The sequence below is a fragment of the Balaenoptera ricei genome, chromosome 15 (assembly GCF_028023285.1).
Source record: "Balaenoptera ricei isolate mBalRic1 chromosome 15, mBalRic1.hap2, whole genome shotgun sequence".
Classification (NCBI taxonomy): domain Eukaryota; kingdom Metazoa; phylum Chordata; class Mammalia; order Artiodactyla; family Balaenopteridae; genus Balaenoptera; species Balaenoptera ricei.
In genome coordinates this window covers 67,548,310-67,570,379 of record NC_082653.1, presented here as the reverse complement: position 1 = coordinate 67,570,379, position 22,070 = coordinate 67,548,310, and the positions used below count along the sequence as shown (strand labels likewise).

Genomic DNA, 22,070 nt, shown 5'->3' with positions numbered 1-22,070 from the left:
TCTTCTGCAAGGAGCATACATTACTTCTATAAGCAATAAAACAAATAATTATAAAGGAAACAAAGTTAAGAATCCTCAAGAAATCTCCCTCTGTTGAAAACAGTAGCTGCAGCTCATCTTCCCTGACCAGGGGGATTCAGAGTCATGGCTAGAGAGGACGGGAAGAGAAGGATGGGAACAAAAAGCAGCAAAGCAATAACATTCCCTAGGATGACAAACCGCCCTGTCTCCTGGAAGTCTTTCCTCAGACAGCATCCTGGCCGGCACCTCACGGTAACCTGGCCAAGGACGGACAGGCAGGTAGGATAGTTCCCAGTCCACTGACGAGGTACCCAAGGCTCAGAGAGTGAGGAGGTGATTTGCCTTCAGACCTACAGCAACCATGAAATGGAAGACCCAGGACTCAAGAATGTGGACCAGGGCTTCCCTGGTGGTGCAGTGGTTGAGAATCTGCCTGCCAATACAGGGGACACGGGTTCGAGCCCTAGTCTGGGAAGATCCCACATGCCACGGAGCAACTGGGCCCGTGAGCCACAATTGCTGAGCCTGCGCGTCTGGAGCCTGTGCTCCGCAACGGGAGGGGCCACGATAGTGAGAGGCCCACGCACCGCGATGAAGAGTGGCCCCCACTTGCCGCAACTAGAGAAAGCCGTCACACAGAAACGAAGACCCAACACAGCCATAAATAAATAAATAAATAAAATTTAAAAAAAAAAAAAAAAAAAAAGAATGTGGACCAAACACAGAGTTACCATATGACCCAGCAATTCCACTCCCAAGTACCTACCTAACAGAAAGGAAAACATGGTCACACAAAGATTTGTGTAGCATTATTCAAAACAGCCAAAAGGGAGAAACAACCCAAATGTGCATCAACTGATGGATAAACAAAATTGGTATATCCATCATCAATAGAAAGGAATGAAGTACTGACACATCAACATGGATGTGCCTTGAAAACACTATGCTAAGTGAAAGAAGCCAGACACAAAAGGCCACATATTGTATAATTCTATTTACATGAACTGTCTGGAGGAAGCAAATCCATAGAGACTGAAAATAACGTTAGTGGGTACTAAGGTCTGGGTGGGATGGGGATACTGGGGGGTGATGGCTAAGAGGTACGGGGCTTCTTTTAGGGTAATGAAAATGAGCTAAAATTGGCTGTGGTGATGTGGATGCATAATTTTATGAATACACTAAAAGCTATTGAATTGTACATTTTAAATGGCTAAATTGTATGGTATGTAAATTATATTTCAATAAAGCTGCTCAAAATTTACAAAATAAAATTAAAGAAGGGGGACCCCTGTTAATGAATATCCAGCATATTCCATAAAGGACCACATGCTTCATAAAGATGAGTCCCTCCAGCCGGGCTTGACTCTCTTCAGCCTCCTCCTGTTTTCCAGACACCAGGTCACTGATGGCTTCCTGCCCAATGCCAGAGGCAACGTCTTTTTCCTTCATCTGTCCAGCAGGCCCTTATTTTGCTGGAGGTCCAAAGCTTTTTGGACCCAGGACACCTAAGCTTCTCTTTCCCATTCTGCATTCCCAGAGCACTGGGCAAAGTACCAAAATGGTCACCACCTCTGCGTATGCACAGAGTTTCCTGTGGTCAGTGGGCAGGGGCAGAAGCCCAAAGCTGCCAGGCTGGGGTTTCCCCGGGCTCGGGTGGGCAGCGATGGCTCTTTTCCCAGTGAGTCATCAGACGCTCATCCACTTCATTCTGGGGTGACTGCTGGACTTTGACCAAGCTGTTAGAGCCACACTGGGCGGGTTGAAAGTATCAGTTTAATCACCAAAGTCTACCAAGAAGGGCGTGGGAAGCAGGCGTGCCCATGCGTCACGGGAGCACCAATGCCAGTGCAACCTCTTTGAAGGGCAATGGGCAATGCTCAGCCAAGTTTTGAACCCACAAACATTTTGCTCCAGCCATTCTACCTCTGGGGATTTACCAGGCAGTCACACCCCCGAGTGGGCACCAGGACACACGCACATGTAAGAGACACACATAAGACATGCTTACGGAAGCGGTTTGTGGTAGCAAAAGACTGGAAACGACCTTCACACCCACCCATGAGGGACTGGCTAAATATATTACAGTGCTTCCAGATAATGCCATGATATTCGGCCATTAGAAAAACAAAACAAAATAAGCAAGACAACATACTGCACTCATGAAGCATCAAGCAATTAAGATCTCAGAGCCTCAGTTTTACTGTCTGTCAAAACATCAATCCTCATAGGACTGCTGTGCAGATTCAATGAGTTGATATGAGTAAAACATGTAGAGCGGGACTGCCTGATCCACAGTGCCAGTTCTATAAGTTCTAGCTGATGTCAGTTCATATGTGCCAATATGGGAAGACAGCACAGGAGTGCAAAACAGGTTTGCGGTAAACTAACATTTCTGCGAAAAAGAAAAGGAAGAGACTCACATACGTACATATGCTTATACTCACAAGGAACATCTGTGGAAGGACATCCCCCAGGGAAACAGGGATCAGGGGTGGGAGGGTTACTTTTCACTGTTTACCATTTGTACAGGTTGAATTCTTTCTACCGTGTAGGTATATTACTTACATATTATAAAATACATGTATTTTCAAGTTTGTTTAGATATGTGTATAGATTTATTACAGCACTGTTTGTAACAGGAAAAAAAGGAAACAACCCAAGTGTCCCTCAAGACGGGGAACTGGTTAGGGACTTCCCTGGTGGTCCAGCGGTTAAGACTCCATGCTCCCAAAGCAGGCAGCCCAGGTTCGATCCCCGGGCAGGGAACTAGATCTCACATGCCGCAACAAAGATCCCAGGTGCTGCAACTAAGACTCAGTACAGCCAAATAAAGAAATTTTTTTTTTTTTTAAAAAGAGGGGGACTGGTTAGAGAAACCCATGTACATCTTGTGATGGAATACAACTTAATTCACTTAAAGAACAGGTGATCTATATGTGCTAATAGGAATGATCCCCAAGATATTCTCAGACCAGGAAAACAATTCTTTTAAATAAAATTTTCCACTTTATTAAAAAATTGAAAACATATGCTTATTCTAGAAAATGTAGACATGGCACAGAAGTAGAAAAAAAATGATCCTATCCAAAGACAATCTCTGTTGGCGTGTTGATGTACTTCCTTTTAGGGTTTTGTTTTGTGTGTGTGTGTGTGTGTGTGTGCACGTGTGTGTATTTACAGAGCTAAAATCATACTCTAAATTCTGCTCTTTAAAATTAACTCCAGAGCAGAAGCACTTTCCCACATTATGATAAACTGTATAAACATCCTCTGGTTGGCTGCCTGATATTCTACCCAGGGGGTGGCCCCCTGCACGATTCTGCCACCATCCCCCTGGGAACTCAGGCAAAACGCCCTGGCCTTGACAGTGACAAACTCAACAGTTCACAATACACGCCTGGTACCTGCCAGGGTGGCGGTGCCACCTTGGAGGAATGCCAGGTAGCCATTTTGGTTAAACAACTCAGTTGCCATGTCGACAGTAAATGAAAAAACACGTTCAGTTTGTTGAGTGCCAGGGAGAGTGAGGTCTGGAAAACTGAGCTGCCATCTCCCTCTGAAGTCACCACTGGCAACAAGAACCCCATAGAGCCTCCCTTCGATCACCTAGGACAGTGGGCAGCCAAGAGCTACATCTCGTCCTTCAACAGCCCTTCCTCTGAGTACAGGGGATGAAGTGCGATGGGACACAAACCCTAGCCTTGAGGTCAGGGGCTGACCTGTAAACAGAATGACATTCAAGAATGACAGATGCACAGAAAGGTCTGCTACGAGCCCCAAGGAATGCCAAGACAATAGCCAGGGCTGGGTGTCTAGGGAGGCTGAACAATCATTTTAACAGACCCAACTGAAAAAGGTTTCAGGAAGAGGCGTGAAAAGAGAAGCCTGCTGCAGGAGCGGGGAGAGGTGCGGGGCCCCTGCGGACCATGAGCTACCATCGTCAGTGAAGATTTTGAACTTTCTCTTGCAGAATCGATGAGTTTTAAAGACAGCCAATTATTTTATAAATTTATTTATTTGTTTATTTTTGGCTGTGTTGGGTCTTCATTGCAGTGCGCGGGCTTCTCATTGCGGCACCTTCTCTTGTTGCAGAGCACTGGCTCTAGGCGTGTGGGCTTCAGTAGTTGTGGCTCGTGGGCTCTAGAGCACAGGCTCAGTAGTTGTGGCGCACGGGCTCAGCTGCTCCGCAGCATGTGGGATCCTCCCGGACCAAGGCTCGAACCCGTGTCCCCTGCATTGGCAGGCGGAGTCCCAACCATTGCGCCACCAGGGAAGCCCAAGGACAGCAAATTACTGATGTTTGTTTAGGGGAGGGGCGGTTACCTGGCTGTGCTGCTTTATTTTTCTTCTTCTATAAACATCCTTTTGCACACAGAAGGAATACATACGTGTAGTTTTAAAAGTTCCAATGTTTAAAAATATATACCATGTAGATAATCAAAGTCCCCCTTAACGCCACCCTCTCCCCCAGAGAGAATCACCATTAACTGTTGGATGCAAATTCCTTCTTTTTCTTGTTAGTAATTTTTAAATTGTTTTATAACATTCTATGAGTTTTTGCTATGCAAATACTAATACATGTATATCTATGTTTTTTGATACAAGTGGGATCATATTTCAACTTGCTTTTTTACTTCACAGCACATAAAAATAAAAATAGCTAACTTTTGTTTGTCCTTATTATGGACCAGCACTATCCCAAGAGCTTTTCATGGATTTTGTTTTCTCCCCACAAAAAATATATCTTGTGTATATCTTGGCACTGTTTTGAAGTCAATTCACATAGAAACATTTTTGTTTTAATGTAAATACAGCATTCTGTTAGGACCATGGTCTATAATTAAACAGGTCCCTCTCAATGGAACTTTTGAGCTGTTTCCATTTTTTCTTTATTACAAACAATACTGTAAAGCACATCTTTGAATATGTAAATCTGAACACTTGTACAAATGTTTTGTTACTTGTTCTCAACTGAGGGCAGTACCCCCTCATGCGAGCTTTGCAAATATACAGTGGGGAACATTTTGGGTTGTCATAATGAATAGGGGAGAATATGGCATTTAGTGAGCAGGGGTCAGACATGCTGAATGTCCTACAATATAAGGGACAGTTCCACCAAATAAAGAATTGTCCCCACCTGAAACTAATGTAATAGTCTATGTTAATTATAACTGAGGTATAAGTATTTTTTACTTTAATAACTATTGTCAAATGGTCCACAGTGGTTTCTGTTTTATGTAAATACCGACTATCTGTCCGTATCTGTCGTTTAGCAAGATAGCACCCAATGAAGTGAGCTCAGCACTCATCCCTCTCCTCACTGATTCCAAATAAAGCACCTGCTGTGTGCACGGCACTGGGGATGAATGTTGAGCAGGCCACAGGGTCCTGCCCTCATGAAGCTCACGTCCTAAGCCAGACCTAGAGACAAACTTCCCTTTGCTGGATCACTCCATCCGTGTTTCCTTTAAAGGATTTACCATACTGAGTTTTGTGGTCAGAGACTGTGTCCATCCCTCCCTGTCTGAGACCCTCCAGCTGCGGGACCCACTCGATGTTTGCCAAAAGGCCAAACCAGGCTCATGGCTCCTCTGAACAGGCAGCTATGGGTGGAGCCCTTCTGAGGGGTCTGCCCCACTAGGAGGCCTCCAGGATCCTCCTTCTCTGGAAGCAGCCCCCGTTCTGTGATCCCCGGTGCCCCACCATGCCGTGCCCTGGCCAGAGGTGACTGGACCAGAGACAGAGGACGCCTGACTCGGGCTGGGCCAAACAGATAGATTTTCTCCTCTTAACAGCTGGGATGGAAGAAGGTCAGATCTGTCTTAGCATGTGGCTCCGTCTGTAATGAGGGGACCCTGGGGCTGGGGGGGTCCATTTTCCCACTGTGTAGACTGAGGTGCAGAGAAGAATAAAGAATAGGCAAAGAGAGTTGAGGAATGAGACAGAGAGAGACAGTCCTGTGGCCTTCCAGCTTCCTGGATCCGTCCCCTGAGAGGCCAGACATTGTTTCTGCCCCTGCGTCTCAAGAAACACTTCTTGACTGCTAGAATAAATTTCCTTTTTTTTTTCACTTGAGCTAGCATGAGTTGGTTTGGGTTTCACAAGCTCTGACCCCTCCAGCCCCCTCTGGCACCTGGATCCCCTCACATGTGGTACACGAGGCTGCAGGGGTAAGTGTTTCCGCGAGCCTTCCTGACTTACTGGAACAGACAGGAGCGCCGAGCTGCTCCCCTGTCTTCCCACGCTGCCCTCTGTGGGCCAGAGTGTGTGTTTCAGAAGCCGCCTTAGGACAGGAAAGCAGGGCAACTCGCAACCTGACCCTTCAGGGGCCCCCCAACCTCAGAGGGGACCCACAGGCCTATTTTTGGAGCTGCCTGCCCGAGAGACCTAAGCTAGAACTCTGACTTGAAAGGAAAAATATACAACTGTCTGAGAACTAGAATTATTAATTTTCTAAAAACAGATTAATTCGGCAGTTAGAGAAGAATGACTTCAATTTCAAATCCCAAAGTGGTACTAGGCATTTTGGTCACAGTACAAACTGATACTTACTGTTTGTGAGGATTAAATTAAATAAGGATAACAGTACTGCATTAAAAAAATTTTTTCACCACCAGTTATTACACAAAAGTCCAATAACGTTCGCCTTTCTCCCTCTTCTCTATACCAGCTTTGCCATGGTATGAACACAAATTCCTAACAAAATAAGTCCCCTCTTCCTCAATCCAGAAGAAGGATGCCCAACTCTAAGCAGTGGCTCTTTTGACCACAACCAACATGAAAAACTACATTTTACATCCTTTCTCTAGACCCGCATACACACAAATGCAGGGATGAAATAAAAATACTTCACAACCGCTATGTCGGAGAACCTGGTCATCAACAACCGATTTGGTCACTGCGTGTGAGTGTGTAAACGTGTGTGTATGTGTCCCTAAAATATCTTTATAACTGTCAGTGCTCTCTGATATTTTTTCCCCCTCCCTCCTCCCTCTCCAATATTTTCTAGTCTATTCTGTTCTGTTCTGGGTCTTGAAAAATTGGCCAAGGTTTCCACAACCCACTAGTGGGTCCAGAGCAGCTATTTGTAAAACACTGCTCTAAAGTAATGAAACTTATATTAAAACAACCAAATCTTCCCAGCTTAACAGGCATAGCCTCAGATCCAGAATTTATGCACTGGCGAGAGTTTGGAAACAACCTCAACCAGCGACCCCAACCTCCCATCCCTACGGCAGGTGAGCTGGGCAGGGGGGAGGGGGGAAGGGGGGAACCACTCACCTTGAAATGGAAGGAGATGGCCGGGGACCCGCTGGAGCCGTAGCTCTCGCTTTTGGCTAGGTTGCTGTAGTAGTTATTAACCTTGGAATTAACATTCTGGTGTGCCCCCGGGTCCTCAGTGATGGGGCAGATGAAGTAACCGTCCTCACCATCGCTGTCTGCATCTGAATCACCAGCCCGGGAGGTCGGGCCGCCATCCACGCCTTCCAGGCGGAAGATGAGGTCTTCCTCTGCCATGTTCCCGGGATGCCCGTCTTACCCAAGGGCTGGACGGCACAGCCAGAGTTACCGGGCAAATGCAGCAGTGAGGGTCCTGCAAGGAAGCAAGAGAATGGGTGCTGGGGTCCAGGGGCTGAGAGCTTGCAGGGCACCTCACCCCGAATGCCCCTGGCACAGAAGGAGTGGGCACCCTCAGAGTGAAAACTACTGCTACCTTTAGGGGAGACACGGGCAGGCAGTGTCTAGGAACATTTTAAATGTACAAACTCCTCCACCCGGTAATTCCACTTTGAAGAACTCAGCACTTGAAACAGAAAATAAATGCTTCTTAAGCCACAAGGCTGATCTTTTTAGAACATAAATTAGATCAAATCATTTCTCTGCTTGACACCCTCCAGCAGCTTCTCTTCACATTCTTAACAAAATCCAAACGCCTTTTAAGGCTACCAGGCCTGTGTTAGTCTGGCCCCTGTCCACCTCTCCTCCGGCCTTGGCAGCTCTCCAGGCCCATGGTCTTTCTTTGTGTTCCGTGAACACTGGGGGCCCATTTTCCACCTCGGGGCCTTTGTACTTGTTGTGTTCCCTATGCCTGGAACAACCTTCCCAATTTCCCAACAGTGGGTCTTTCTCATCATTTGGATCCCAGCTCAAAAGTCACCTCTCCAGAGAAATCTTCTCTGATTCAATTCAAAGAACCCCTCTCAAACATACACCCAGTCACTCCCTAGCACATCACCCTGTTTTATTTTCTTCAAAGAGATTTTCCCAAGCCAAAATCATCCCATTTAACTTCTTTATCATCTGTAGCCCTGTTGCCTTAAGAGTGCCTGGCATAAGAGCAGGCCCTCAACACACGTCCCCGGAATGGATAAGTGGCCTGAAGAGCGTTCTCTGTAGCACAATCAGTAACAGTAAAAAGAGGGAAGAGCCCACAATGACCATCAATGGAGGCCTGTTATATAAACTACAGTTTTTCTACATCATGAAATACTGTGTGACTGTTACAAAGAAAAAGGAAGCTCTAGATACACAAAGACGTGCAAAGATAGTCAAGAAAGAGTTCAGCAACATTGTAGGATACAAAAGTCAATAATATTTCCATATACTAGCAATGAAAAAACCCAAAAATGAAATTAAGAAAACAATTTTATCTATAACAGCATCAAAAAGAATAAAAAACTTGGCTAGGGAATTCCATGGAGGTCCAGTGGTTAGGACTCCACGCTTCCATGGCAGGGGACACGGGTTCAATCCCTGATCGGAGAACTAAGATCCCACAAATCATGCAGCCAAAAAATAAATAAATAAAACATCTTGGCTAACAAAAGAAGTGCTTGACTTGTACAGTGAGAAACAAAACGTGTCAGAAGAAATGAAAGAAGACCGAAATAAGTGTAAAGATATCCCGTGTTCATAGATCAGAAAATTTAACATAGCTAAGGTGGCAATACTCCCAAAACAGATCTACAAATTCAACCCAATCACTATCAGAATCCCAGTGGCTTCACTGAATAAATTAACAAACTGGTCCTAAAGTTCACATGGAAATTCAAGGGACCCAGAATAGCTGAAAGAATCTTGTAAAAGTTACAAGAATCACACTTCCTGAATTCAAAACTTACTACAAAGCTAAAGTAATTAAGACAGTTGACAGTGGCATGAGGATAGACACAGAACTGAGAGTCCAAAAATGAACCCTCACATTTACAGCCAATTGATTTCTGAAAGGGGTACCAAGACAATTCAATGCGGAAAGAATACTCTTTTCAATAAATGGTGCCAGGACAAGTGAATATACACATGCAAAAGGATGAAGTTGAACATCTTCCTACATTAATATACAAAGATTAACTCAAAATGGGGACTTCCCTGGAGGTCTGGTGGTTAAGAATCTGTGCTTCCACTGCAGGGGTCATGGGTTTGATCCCTGGTTGTGGAACTAAGATCCCCAAGCTGCGCAGTGTGGCCAAAAAAATTAACTCAAAATGGATCAAAGGTTTAAATATAAGAGTAAAACTCTAACACTCTCAGAAGAAAATATAAGAGAAAATCTTTGTGACACTGAATTAGGCAAAGCCTTAGATAGGACACCAAAAACACAAGCAACAAAAGAATAGATACACTGGACATCATCAAAATTAAAAACTTTTGTGCTTCAAAGGACACCACCATGAGAGTGGAGAGATAGCTCACAGAATGGGAGAAAATTTTTGCAAATCATGTCTGATAAGGGACTATGTAAAGGACTCATACTACTTAACAATAAAAAGACAAATAACCCAAATAAAAAATGGGCAAAGGGGGACTTCCCTGGCAGTCCAGTGGTTAAGACTCCACGCTTCCACTGCAGGGGCACGGGTTTGATCCCTGGTCAGGGATCTAACACCCCACATGCCACGCAGCACAGCCAAAAAAAAAAAAAAAAAAAAAAAGGCAAAGGATTTGAACAGACGTTTCTCTAAAGAAGATACACATGGCCAGTAAACACATGAAAAGATACTCAACATCATCAGCCATTAGGGAAATACAAATCAAAGCCACACCCACTAGGATAGATAGAATTTTAAAAGTGGAAAATGACAAGTGTTGGTGAGGATGGGGAGAAATTGGAAACTCTCATTCACTATTAATGGAAATGTAAAATGGTGCAGTCACTTTGGAAAACGGCCTGGCAGTTTCTCAAAAAGTTAAACACAGAATTACTATGTGATCCAGCAACTATACTCTTAGGTATACACCCAAACATGTCCACAACAAAAACTTGTGACATATGGTTCATAGTAGTATTATACGCATTAGCCAAAAGGGGAAACAATCCAAACATCCATTAACTGATGAATGGATAAGCAAAATGTGGTCTATATATACAACGGAATGCTCTTCAGCCACAAAAAGGAATGAAGTACTGATGCTAAGTGAAAGAAGACAGTTCAAAAAAGACCATATATTGAACGATTCCATTTATATGAAAAGTCCAGAGAAGGCAAATCTATAAGAAAATACGTGAGTGGTTGCCTAGGGATGGGGGAGGGGAGAGTTGGGGGGAAATGGGGAACGATCACTAAAGGGTTTCTTCTGAATGGATGAAAATGTTCTAAAACCGATTGTGTTGGTTGCATGACTCTGTTAATACATTAAAAAACCACTGACTATATTAAATCCACTTTAAATAAGTGGATTGGTAGGTTTGTGAATATACTTCAATAATCTAATGTTTAAAAAAAGAAAAGACATGGGACTTCCCTGGTAGCACAGTGGTTAAGAATCCACCTGACAATGCAAGGGACACGGGTTCGATCACTGGTCTGGGCAGATCCCACCTGCGGCGGAGCAGCTAAGCCCGCGAGCCACAACTACTGAGCCCGCCTGCCACAACAACTGTGAAGCCCGCACACCTAGAGCCCATGCTCCGCAACAAGAGAAGCCACCACAATGAGAAGCCCGTGCGCCACAATGAAGAGTAGCCCCGGCTCGCTGCAACTAGAGAAAGCCCGAGTGCAGCAACAGAGACCCAACACAGCCAAAAATAAAATAAATAAATGTTTTTTAAAAAGATTAAAAATAATAATAAAAAAAGAAAAAAAGAAAAGACAAGAAAAACCGTTACATTTAAAAAGCAAGTTGCACAAGAGCAGTTACATTATGGTGATCCTATCTGTGCTAACAGAAAAGGTATGTCCCGGAAGGGCCCACAAGAGCGCTACCAGCACTGGGGTGGGCAGTGGGCAGTGGGATTGGGAGCTGGGGGGGTGCAGGGAAGTTTTTAACATTCTGTACACTTCTATACTGTTTTAAGTTTTTACAAAGCTGGTTGCTTTCAATATAAAAAAATTAAAAAGTGAAAACACTTAAAATTTTTTTAAATCAACTAATTCCAATTATTCTTAACAGCTGTTTCCATCGGGAGGCAGTTTCCTAGACCTGAGGCTTCAGCACTTTCTTGACAGTCATCCGAGCAAGAAATATATTTATATCCTAACCCAGTACCCACCTACAAAATGTAAGTTAAAATTTCAGGAAACTGTACTTAGCCTTACTTTGTACAATGCCCTCTGCTATTTTCTATCCTACTTGTTTTTCTTTCTTTTTTACTCTTTATCTTTAATGCACCACCCACAGTGATTACTCAACTCCGTTTGAAAATTGCTGCTCTGGGTGTCAACCTCCGAGTTCGTTTCTGACCCTCTGGGCACGACAGTCACCGCCCGGATCCGATGCCAGAGCCACCTGATCCTGCTTGTTACCAAAATCGTCCCGGGGCCCTGTGCCCACTTCTCCCCACCCTCGGCCGCTCCCAGCCCCAGTGCCTACTCTGCCCTGGTCAGCCCTTGGCCAGAGTCCGTGCTGACCAAGAGACACGGTTGCCTGGAGCTGCCAGCAGCCCAGCCACGTTACTGGCCTCTGGGGCTGCGCTGGGGCCAGGGGAGGGGCCGGAGCCACAGCCTCAGCTACGGACCTCCAGGCGGTGTTGCCCAGCCGTTAAGAGCCCGGGCTCAGGAGCCAGGCTGCCAAAGGGTGCAAATCCTAGCCGTGCTGCTGGTGACCTTGACTCAATTAGTTCATCTCGCCAACGTCCCCATTTGTGAGGGGAGCTGAGCGGGAAAGTGGCCTGACTGAGGCTCCACAGGAGTTCACAGGGGAATTGGGACCAGAACCCCAGCCCTTGGCCACGTCCCACCACAGACCTGACATTTTCCTCGGCCCTGGGAAACAACATGAGCTGCAGACAAGCAGCTGTGACCCTAGTTGGCACAGTGCCTTGTACTCGGCAGGCACTTGATATGGATTCCAGAACTGAGTGAGGGGGATCTGTTTCACGGCTTTTCAGCTGTCATACATTTGCTTTTAAAAGGCAGCTGTGGCAACGCCTGCTAACTGTCGCCCGACAGCTATTCTCTCCTTATTAATAACAGAACCACTGCTTTTTAGCTAAGCATGCGGCCACTCATAATAAGGTCTATGTTTCCCAGATTACTTTGCAATTAGGCGTGACCATGTGACCAAGTTCTGGCCAAGGGGATATGAGCAGAAGGGTTGTATGCAACTTTAGGAAGGGTTTTTTTTTTTTTTAATTTATTTTATTCAAGTGTAGTTGATTTACAATGTTGTGTTAATTTCTGCTGTACAGCAAAGTGATTCAGTTATACATATACATACATTCTTTTTCATATTCTTTTCCATTACGGCTTATCACAGGATATTGAATATAGTTCCCTGTGCTATACAGTAGGACCTTGTTGTTTATCTCGGAAATGGTTTTTAAAAAGAGGGAGCGTACCCTCCTGCTCTCTCTCCTTCCTGCTGGCTGGAATGCAGGTGTGATCGCTGGAGCTCAAGCAGCTAAATTTATTCATGAGAAGGAAGCCATGTGCCGAGGATGGCAGAGCCATGAAACAGAGCCTGGGGCAGCATAATCTTACATCATGGGGCACCATAATTATCCTGGACTCACAATCTTCAGAGTTTGCTATCTAAACTTATATAATATACTATAATTTTCTTTTTTTCCTACTACTTGCTAATTCTATCTGGTCCAGTGCCCCTTCTCTCCCATGTCATAAAAAGTCACATCATATCTCTTATGACAAGTTGATGCCTGGGCAGGTCAGCCTTGGAAAACTGTGGTCTCAATCCAGAGTCCTAACTTGGTAGCTGCTTCCACATCTGCCCATGAAGACTGGCCACCTGGAGGATGTTGGATTCCCCTAGACAGGCAAGGAGCCCTCACTGGCCCATAACCCAGCCCCATGATGCCTGTTCCAACACCAGCCTCTTAGGAATCTCCATCTAACCTGGGCTTTGCTCGGCCCACAAAGGGCCTCTCTGTGAGCAGAGAGACTGAGACCAGGAGCAGAACCCCAGTTCCCAAGACATCAGGATTCTCTAGAAGCTTTCCTCTGCCCTCACTCAGGCATCCACATCTTCCCCTCCCAGTCCCTGACACATCCTGGGAAAATATTTCTATGGAGAGGTAGCTGAGCAGAGTTCTGAGTCAGACCCGAGTTCAAGCCCCAACTCTGCCACTTACTAGGTGTGTGACTTAACCTCTTGGCCTCGGGTTCCTCATTATAACCTGGGATGCAGAGCTGTACCCACCCCACTAACTTGACAGTGCTAGCACAGAACAAGCACTAAGACTATAATTATCACCACCATCTTAAGTACCATCAATAAAGGGGGCTGAATCCTGGGTCCCAGCCAGGCTGGTGATCTGGACGCCTGGTTAGCAGCCAAGCCAAGCTTCTTCAGGGGTCCTCAGGGAACAGGCTATCTTAGGCTCTGGCCACTGAACCACTGCTCTCACTGCGTCTTGCTGTAAAGGGCTTCTCTGGCAGCCCCTGGGGCAGGAAATGATGACAGCAATGCCTAGGTCAAGGCCTGTGGGCCAAGCCACAGTGACCACCGGCCCTCCTTGGGGCTCCCCTCACCCCCAGGAGCTGCCTTCCTGATGTAGAAATGATCTGGAATCTCCCACCCACCACTCCTGGGAGCCAGCAGCCCAGAGCCAACACGGGCTGTGCTGAGCCACCAGTACACACACTAGTATATGGCCAGCACGGCAGAACTCAGTGGTCCTCACCTTCAACCACAATGGACCGGGTGACTTATGCACCACCTCGCGTCACGCACCTGTTTCTGTTTGGGGATCTGCTTCTCCCCCACTCTCCAGTCATGGGATTGGGGTTGGGGAATCCACCCCCAGGTAACGGGGTGTGTCACATGACCCCACTGAGCCAATCACAGCACTGGGCACCTGGCCATAGCGATTGGCTCAGAGATGGGCATGTGACTCAAGTCAAACCACTACGGCCGGGGCTTCCCTGGTGGCGCAGTGGTTGAGAATCTGCCTGCCAATGCAGGGCACACAGGTTCGAGCCCTGGTCTGGGAAGATCCCACATGCCGCGGAGCAACTGGGCTCGTGAGCCACAATTACTGAGCCTACGCGTCTGGAGCCTGTGCTCCGCAACAAGAGAGGCTGCGATAGTGAGAGGCCCGCACACCGCGATGAAGAGTGGCCCCCGCTCGCCACAACTAGAGAAAGCCCTCACACAGAAACAAAGACCCAACACAGCCAAAAATAAATAAATAAAAAAATAAATAAAAACTTTAAAATGACTAATACTCCCTAAAAAAAAAAAAAAACCACTATGGCCTAATCTCAGGTAAGCCTGGGCCTTTAGCTTGAGCAAATGGAAGAGAAGGTCAGTCCTTTCCTGCAGGATGTTAATCTGAGACAGGGGCTGAGGCCACCAGAGAACAAAGCTGACTTTTGGTGAAGAGCAGAACAAGAGATGAAGAGAAAAATGAACAGTGATGACATCATTTGAGATTCTGAATCCAAACATGCCTGGGACTCACAGATACAGAAACCAAAGTCGTGGGGACAGGGATAAAAGGAGGGGCAAGTTAAGATATATGAGCTACTATGTATAAAATAAATAAGCAACAAGGATATATTTATAGCACAGGGAATTACAGCCATTATCTTGTAATAGCTTTTAATAGCGTATAATCTGTAAAAACACTGAATCACTATGCTGTACACCTGAACCTACTATAATATTGTAAATCAGCTATACATCAATTAAAAAAAGAAGTTGGTGAAAATAAAAGAAACAAAAACCAAAGCTCAGCGTAGTGCCCGAGACACGGTGTTCTGCAGTCCCAGGGCCCAGTTTGAATCCTGGCTCCCCAACTAGGAGCCTGAAACAACAAACTCCATGGGGCAGGCTGGGACTTCCTTGAGTCTTTACCTGCACAGTGCCTGGCACTGAGCAGGGTTCATAAAGTGCTAATAAAATACCTTTCCAGGCTGAGTTTCATTAATTTGCTGCCGGTGGGAAGGGTAACAAAGTGCGACATCAGGAGTTACTAAGTCAAGCCTCCAGCTAAGAGTTCAGGTCAGTGACTTATTAACATATATACCCCCAGGATGTGGTGGGTGCTCATGAATAAACATTTATTAAAACTATTTCAAGAAATAATACAGTTCATGTCAGAGAAAAAGGACTGATTTACAGATGTCCCCACCCAAGAACCAGTCCCCATTCACGACCAAGTTCTCACTTCCCTGCCCCTGCACCCTAAGGACACTCTTTCTGGAATGCCTCTCCCACCTGCTGCCAAACCCCTGTTCCCTTCAAAATCCAGCTCAAATTTTTACCCCCTCCGGAAAGCCTTCTCTGGGTGGTTTCCTGTCTGTAAAACAGGGGACAGCTAACCCCTGGAGTTGTTAGTGAGATCAGGCCCATGGTGCCTGACAGAGAATTGTCCTCAAAAGCACCAGCTGCTATTATGCTCTGACCATACCCCACTCCCCAATTCCTAAGTCACTTCCCTCCTCCCAGGCCCTCCATAAGCATTTCCGTCATACCCAGAGACCCAACAGTCTATGTCGTGGGCAGAATAATGCCCCTCCAAAGATGCCCACATCGTAGTTCCCAAAGCCTGTGAATACGTTCCCTTATGTGGCAAAAGTGACTTTGCAGGTGTGATTAAGGATCTTGAAATGGGACAGTATCCTGGATTATCCAGTGAGTCTTTATAAAAAGGAGGCAGGAGGGTCAGAGTCAGAGGAAGAGATGGGACGATGGAAGCAGGGGTCATAGAGAAATTTTGAAGATGCTATGCAGCTGGCCTTGAAGACGGAGGAAGGGGCCACAAGTCAAGGAATGCAGGTGGCCTACAGAAACTGGAAAAGCATGGCAACAGATTTTCCCTACAGCCTTCAGAAAGAACATGGCCCTGCTGACACCTTGGCTTTTGAACTTCTCATCTCCAGAACCATAAGAAGAGAAGTTTGTGTTGTTTTAAGCCACTAAGTCTGTGGTAATTTGTTACAGTGGCCATAGGAAACACGTATAGTCTAGAACAGTGGGGTAATTTTGCCCCCTCAGGGGACACTTGGCAATGTCTGGAGACACCTTTGGCTGTCACATCTCTGGGAGTGCAACAGGCATCTAGTGGGTAGAGGCCAGGGACGCTGCCAAACATCCTACAATGCACAGCACAGCCCCCACAACAAAGAACTGTCCAACCAAACTGTCAATAGTGCTGAGGCTGAGAAACCCCGTTCTAGAATGACTCTGGTGGATTCCAAGGAGACTTCCCCCAATCCACCCTCCCTCATCTCCTCTTTAAAAACACATCTCCACGCATACCAGAGACAGAGAAATTAGCTTACTCGCTGATGAGAACAGCAACCCGCAGCTGGACCCAGAGAGACAAGTCAACATTCACTCTGCTAAAGCTCATCGTTGCAATTCACTGTCCTTCATTCATATAAAACTGTTAAGGTGCAAAGGCTACTTTACTGTTTTAAAAATCAGAAAAATACATTTTAGAATACAAAGCACAATAATATAGTTACAGCTTCAATTAACAAAATGCACAAGAGGGCTTGAATTTTAATTTTTAATCGTTTGCACCCTTCTCATGTTCCCAGGATACTCTGTCCTCCTGATGGGTCAGATCAGAGAGACAAGTGTGTCTCACTTCTCAGGGCAACTCTGTGTTTACACAGCCTCTCGGTGGCCAGACCACGTGAGTGTCTGGAACAAAAGGGGCCGTGTCTTAGTCCTTCTAGCTACCAGCCCAGAGCACAATGCCTGGCACACACTAGGTTCCCTGTAAATGCAGGCTGCATGAATGAATGAGTAACTGAACAAAAGTGGGCAATTTCTGCGGGTATAATGAGCATTGTAGGCATGGAGGAATGGAGGGGCTATCGAGTTAGAACTACAAGGCATCTGGGGGTTACTTAGCCCAGAGACGCAGCTGAGATCCCGAGTGGGAATGCCTGGGTCATGGGGAGGCCCTCAAAAAGCAGCCAAGACCAGGATCGGGCCCAACAAGTCTTTTGGGATGAACAGATCTGTGTTCAAGTCCCGGCTCTGCCACTAGCTGAGTGACGTTGGGCAAATTACCTAACCTCTCTGAACCTCAGCTTCCTCATCTATAAAATTCATTCATCCACCAAAGTGGGGCAGAGGGAGCAAGGTGAAGAAGAGGTGAGAGAACTGGTCTGTGGCATAGAAGCCAGCTGTCCACTATGGATTTGTTCTCCCCTGCCCAAATCCTTTTCCGTCTAAGTGGGGCCATGTGACTACATTTGAGCCAATGGGATGTGGACAGAAGTAACCTGCACTGCTTTCAGGCCCTCCCATCCCCAAGGCCCATTTCCCATGACTTGGTCAGCCTCCCCTCCACTGCAATCCCACCCTGAGACATGTAGCCCAGAACAGATTCATAGCATTTCAGCACCACTTATAAAACTCTTGCTCCATCACTCCTCTCGGCTCCTTGGAGGACAAGCGTTGCCCCCTCCCTTGGCTCGCCCACACTGTGCCATCTGCTTGGCACATGCTCTAGCCTGCTCTCCCTACCTGTCCCCTGGCCAACTCTGCTCATCCCTCAGGTCTCAGGTTAGATAGATGTCACCTCCTCCAGGAAGCCTCCCCTGAACCCCAGGAGGTACGCACCATTGGCTCCATCCTACAGGTGAGGAAACTGAGGAACAGAGAAGTTAAGTGACTTGCCCCAAATCACATGGCTAGAAGGTGGGGGAGGTGGGTCTGAAGCCAGTGCAGGTCTATCCAGGGCTTCACTCAGCCATCACTTGCTAAACCCCTTTTAAAGTGTGATCCTGGGACCACTAGCAGCAGGAGCAGCCTCACCTGAAAACTTGTCACATGTGCAAATTCTGGGGCCCCACTCCAGTCCTGCTAAAGAAAACTCTGGGGGTGGGCCCAGCAAGCCATGTTTAAACAAGCCCTCCAGGTGATACCAATGTTCACTAAAGTTCAAGAACCACTGGCGGAGAGAATGTTCTGCAGCTGAGCCTCCTGCCTTTCAGCCACTCCCTGTGGGGTCCTTGCCAGGTCTAGAAAGCATCACAGCTGGAGAACGGAACAATGACCGCCCTCTGACTTTCCAGCCCTCTGAAATGCTTCTCTGGGTGTTCCACAGCCCTGGGACTTTGGGGACCCAGAGAATGTCATCTTCTACTTCATCATCAGCCTGTTAGTGACTCACTCCTTCCTTCGTTTGAAGCCTTCTTCTTGTGCCCATCAGCCTTGCCTGCAAGAGTTTAATCCAAGCTACTTTTATCCTGTGGTGGTCACTATAACCACTTTCTTCTAGAACATTCTCAGTTCACGGGGGTTAAGTCTGCAGCTTCTTGGTCAGCAAAACTGATCTCCCCAACGCAAAAATGTTTATTTTTGAATCAGTCCAGCCAGCCACTATTACTTTGAATGCAATCCTGATCATCAGCTTTTCCTGTATCAGCTTTAGGAATAGGACCAGAAAGAGTAAATCCTAGAGAATGAGTTTGAACAAATCCAAGTTTCTGCTGGTGACCCTCAGCTTTCTTCCACACTGCTCTCAGTGTCCTGGCACCTGGATGCCAATCCTGCCAAAGACTGGACAAGACTTCTTTGGGGAATCTGACCAGTGTGAGAAAAAAGGCCTAAAGATACCCTTCCCCTGTGGAACAGCCCAGTTAGATCACCCTGAGGGGAAGGCCACAGCCAACAAGCCTCTCTCATATCCAAAGACCTTCCAAAGAGCTTCCTGGAGCCCCATACTCTTCAGTGGACAGCCACAGACCACCAGAGAGGGGGAAAGGAGAGGCTCTGCTCCACAGTCATTCAGAGGCCCAGGCTCCTTCCAGCTTGTGGCTCTGTCCTTCTCCAGGCCCTCAGAGTCCTCTCAACTCTGCTGGTAAATGAGGAAAGTGGGGAGGTTTTTACGGTCCAAGCTTGAGGGGGGCACACACTATTTCTGCTCACATTCCATCAGCCAAAACTCAGTCATGTGGCCCACCAAACTGTAAGGGAGCCTAGGAAATACATCCAGGTGATACCGCAAGAAGCAGAGGACATGGGTGATCAATAGCCATCTCTGCCACATAATTCATTAAAAATGTTTTAAAATCATATCAGTTATATATCCTTAGTAGTCAGCCAGAAAGTACTGTTCTGTCACCAAAAGCACACACACACACACAAAAAAACCCACTGCAAATCATAGAACATACACAAGTGATCATATGTAAACTGAAACCATTTCAAGGGATGGTCAGGCCCTGACTTCCTGCTTCCCCACCCCCTGCAAAAGATAAGAACTTGGGACCCCAGCCGACACCCCCTCTTTAAGAAGAACAGGAGAGGAGGGAGGATGGCAATCTCAACCATGTTACATCTAATTTCCCATCATCAAGCAGCTTTATTGTATTTGCTGAATAAATGCATTGACCAAACAATGACTGTAAGGTGCTGTGGAGGCCACAGAGAAGGAAGACGCCTGCCAAACTCTATCTCCTAAACCCTACCTCCTACCACTGGCATCCTTTCCATCACCTCCTCCAGGAAGCCTTCTCCAATAACCCTTCCCTCCCCCCCACCCCCCCGAGTGGGCATTATCAGCTCCCACCTGCTTGCTCTGTATTCCCAAACTTAGTCCATCTTGCTTATTAGTATCTGCCGTTAGACCACTCTGGACCTGTCTCCTCTGTAAAATCAGAGGGGTAGACAATTTCCTGGCTGAGCGGCCCCAAGGCAGGCAGCTTCCAGGGCCGAGGACCCAGAAGTCAGGCTCCCATAGAGCGTCCCCACAAGGCAGACTGAGCAGCGCCCCCCTGCCAGCAGCCCATCTGTCTCACGCGGGGCGCAGCTGGGCCGGTTTCCCGCAATCCCCCAGGCGTGTGCGGCGAATCTAGGCCGGGACTCACCCGGGAGGCCCCCGCCCCGCCACACGCATATTAACGCCCGGCCCCTTGGCGCACAGGTCCACGGAGCCTGCCAACACCCGAACTCCTGCAGTCAACAATGCAGCAAGGGCGCGTCTACACGGTCCTCGAGGTTCCCGGAACTTGGGCCTCTCGTTCAGGGGCCGGGGTGGGGGATGCGGGCCCTGCAGGGGAAGAAAGGCAGCGCTGCCCCCACCCTCTGCGGGCCTCCAGGCGCCGCGGGCGGAGGCGCCCAAGCTGCCTCTCCCCGACCGTCACGTGCCAAGTATTTTACCAATAGACACTGCCGATAATCTGCACGACTCCCCCATTTTACAGAAGCAAACACGGAAACCCGAAGAGCTTAACCCCCACGCTCTCCTTCCGCCTGGGGCCCCACTTCTAAGCCCCAGACCCTCCGCGCTCCGGGCGCCGGCTGCACCGGGGAGCATAGGCTTGCAGCGCCGGATCCCGGCCCCCCAGGCCAACCGCCGCCCCACCTACCTGCCTCGGGCGGAGAGGCACGGCAGCCGCTACCTACGGCCGCGAGGATCCAGAGGAGCTGGCAGAGGCTCGAGGCCCGGTGCTCCAGGGTGCAGGGCGGGCGGGCCCCCCGAGAGTGCCGGGGAGCGGCGAGCGGGGCGCGCGGGCTGGCGCTCCGGGGAGGCAGCGGCGGCCGCCGGAACGTTCCCGGGGCGCGAGGGGCGCGCGGAGCCGCTGGAACGATCCCGGGGCGCTGGGGGCGCGTTCCAAGGGCAAGGGCGCCGGCGACCGTCGGCTGGGCTGGGGCAGCTGCAGCGCGCGGCGTGCGGGCGGCGGATCCGGACACTCGCCGAGCTGGGGCTGTGGCTGGGGCAGGAGACTGCGGGCAGGGGCGGGGCCGCGGGCGGGCGGGCGGGCGTAAGCTCGGCGCGGCGCTCACGTGGCCGCGGGCAATGACCATCACCGCTCCTGCAGCCGCCGCGTGGATCTCCTGGCCCTGCGTCTGCGGCTCCCGAGCCTGCTGAATACACAGCGTCCGGATCTAACGCGTGGGGCCGGCCTGGCACCTACCAGCGAAGGGGGCGCCCTCCCAGCGGGTAGTTTGAGAGGGGGCAGCTAACCCCTCCCTCGCCCACCGCACCTTCCCATTCTCCATCCTATGCCCGCCTAGTTCCTGTATTTGAGTCCTTTCCAAAATCAGTAGTGATCGGATCTCATTGTACGTCTCTATGCATAACCTTGCAATATTTTCATAAGAAATTGCTTTTTTTTTCTGATTTCTGCTTTGTGAAAACAGGCACTTATGACTGTGGCAATTATTTGTGTAATTATTTGTCTAATACGTTGCTGTATTCCTAACTCAGCGCACAGCCTGGCACATAGTTAAGTGCTTTAATAAATACCTGTAAAATAAATGACTAAATATGGAAGGTATAAAGAAGAAAAGGAAATAAAACTAATGATAAGTACTGTGAACATGTTCATATTATATTCTTCCAGATATTTTTTCTAGTGAAATTTTAGAAATTTCACAACTCTTATTTTAGAAATAAAAGTAAGGGACTTACCTGGCAGTCAGTGCGGTGTGGCCAAAAAAAATAAAAATAAAAGATATAAGTGACAACAGTAATATTTATCAAGCGATTTATCTCATTCCATCTTCACACCAACGCTAGTAGCTCTACTTCACAGATCATAACACTGAGGCTTATAGAGATACACTTGCCCAGAAGGTTTCCAAGGTGGCTCCTTCCTCTTGGCAAAGGGCATCTATATTACAGGGCTCCTGCTGGTTTGGGGTCTGCTGAGTTACTCTGTGTAGTAAAAAAGGGGAGA

General features: G+C 47.7%; 1 protein-coding gene across 1 annotated transcript in view; it reads right to left on the bottom strand.

Annotated features, from left to right (window-relative positions):
- Window positions 1-21,128, bottom strand: part of EEF2K (eukaryotic elongation factor 2 kinase) — a 61,193-nt gene extending 40,065 nt beyond the window's left edge. Inside the window, exons 1-2 of the mRNA XM_059896017.1 lie at window positions 20,757-21,128; window positions 7,303-7,615 (exon numbers count right to left, since the gene is read on the bottom strand). Coding sequence (XP_059752000.1) covers window positions 7,303-7,539 — 237 coding nt within the window. The 5' untranslated portion in view covers window positions 7,540-7,615; window positions 20,757-21,128. The remainder of the gene's footprint in view (window positions 1-7,302; window positions 7,616-20,756) is intronic.
- Between the last annotated feature and the right edge of the window lie 942 nt (window positions 21,129-22,070).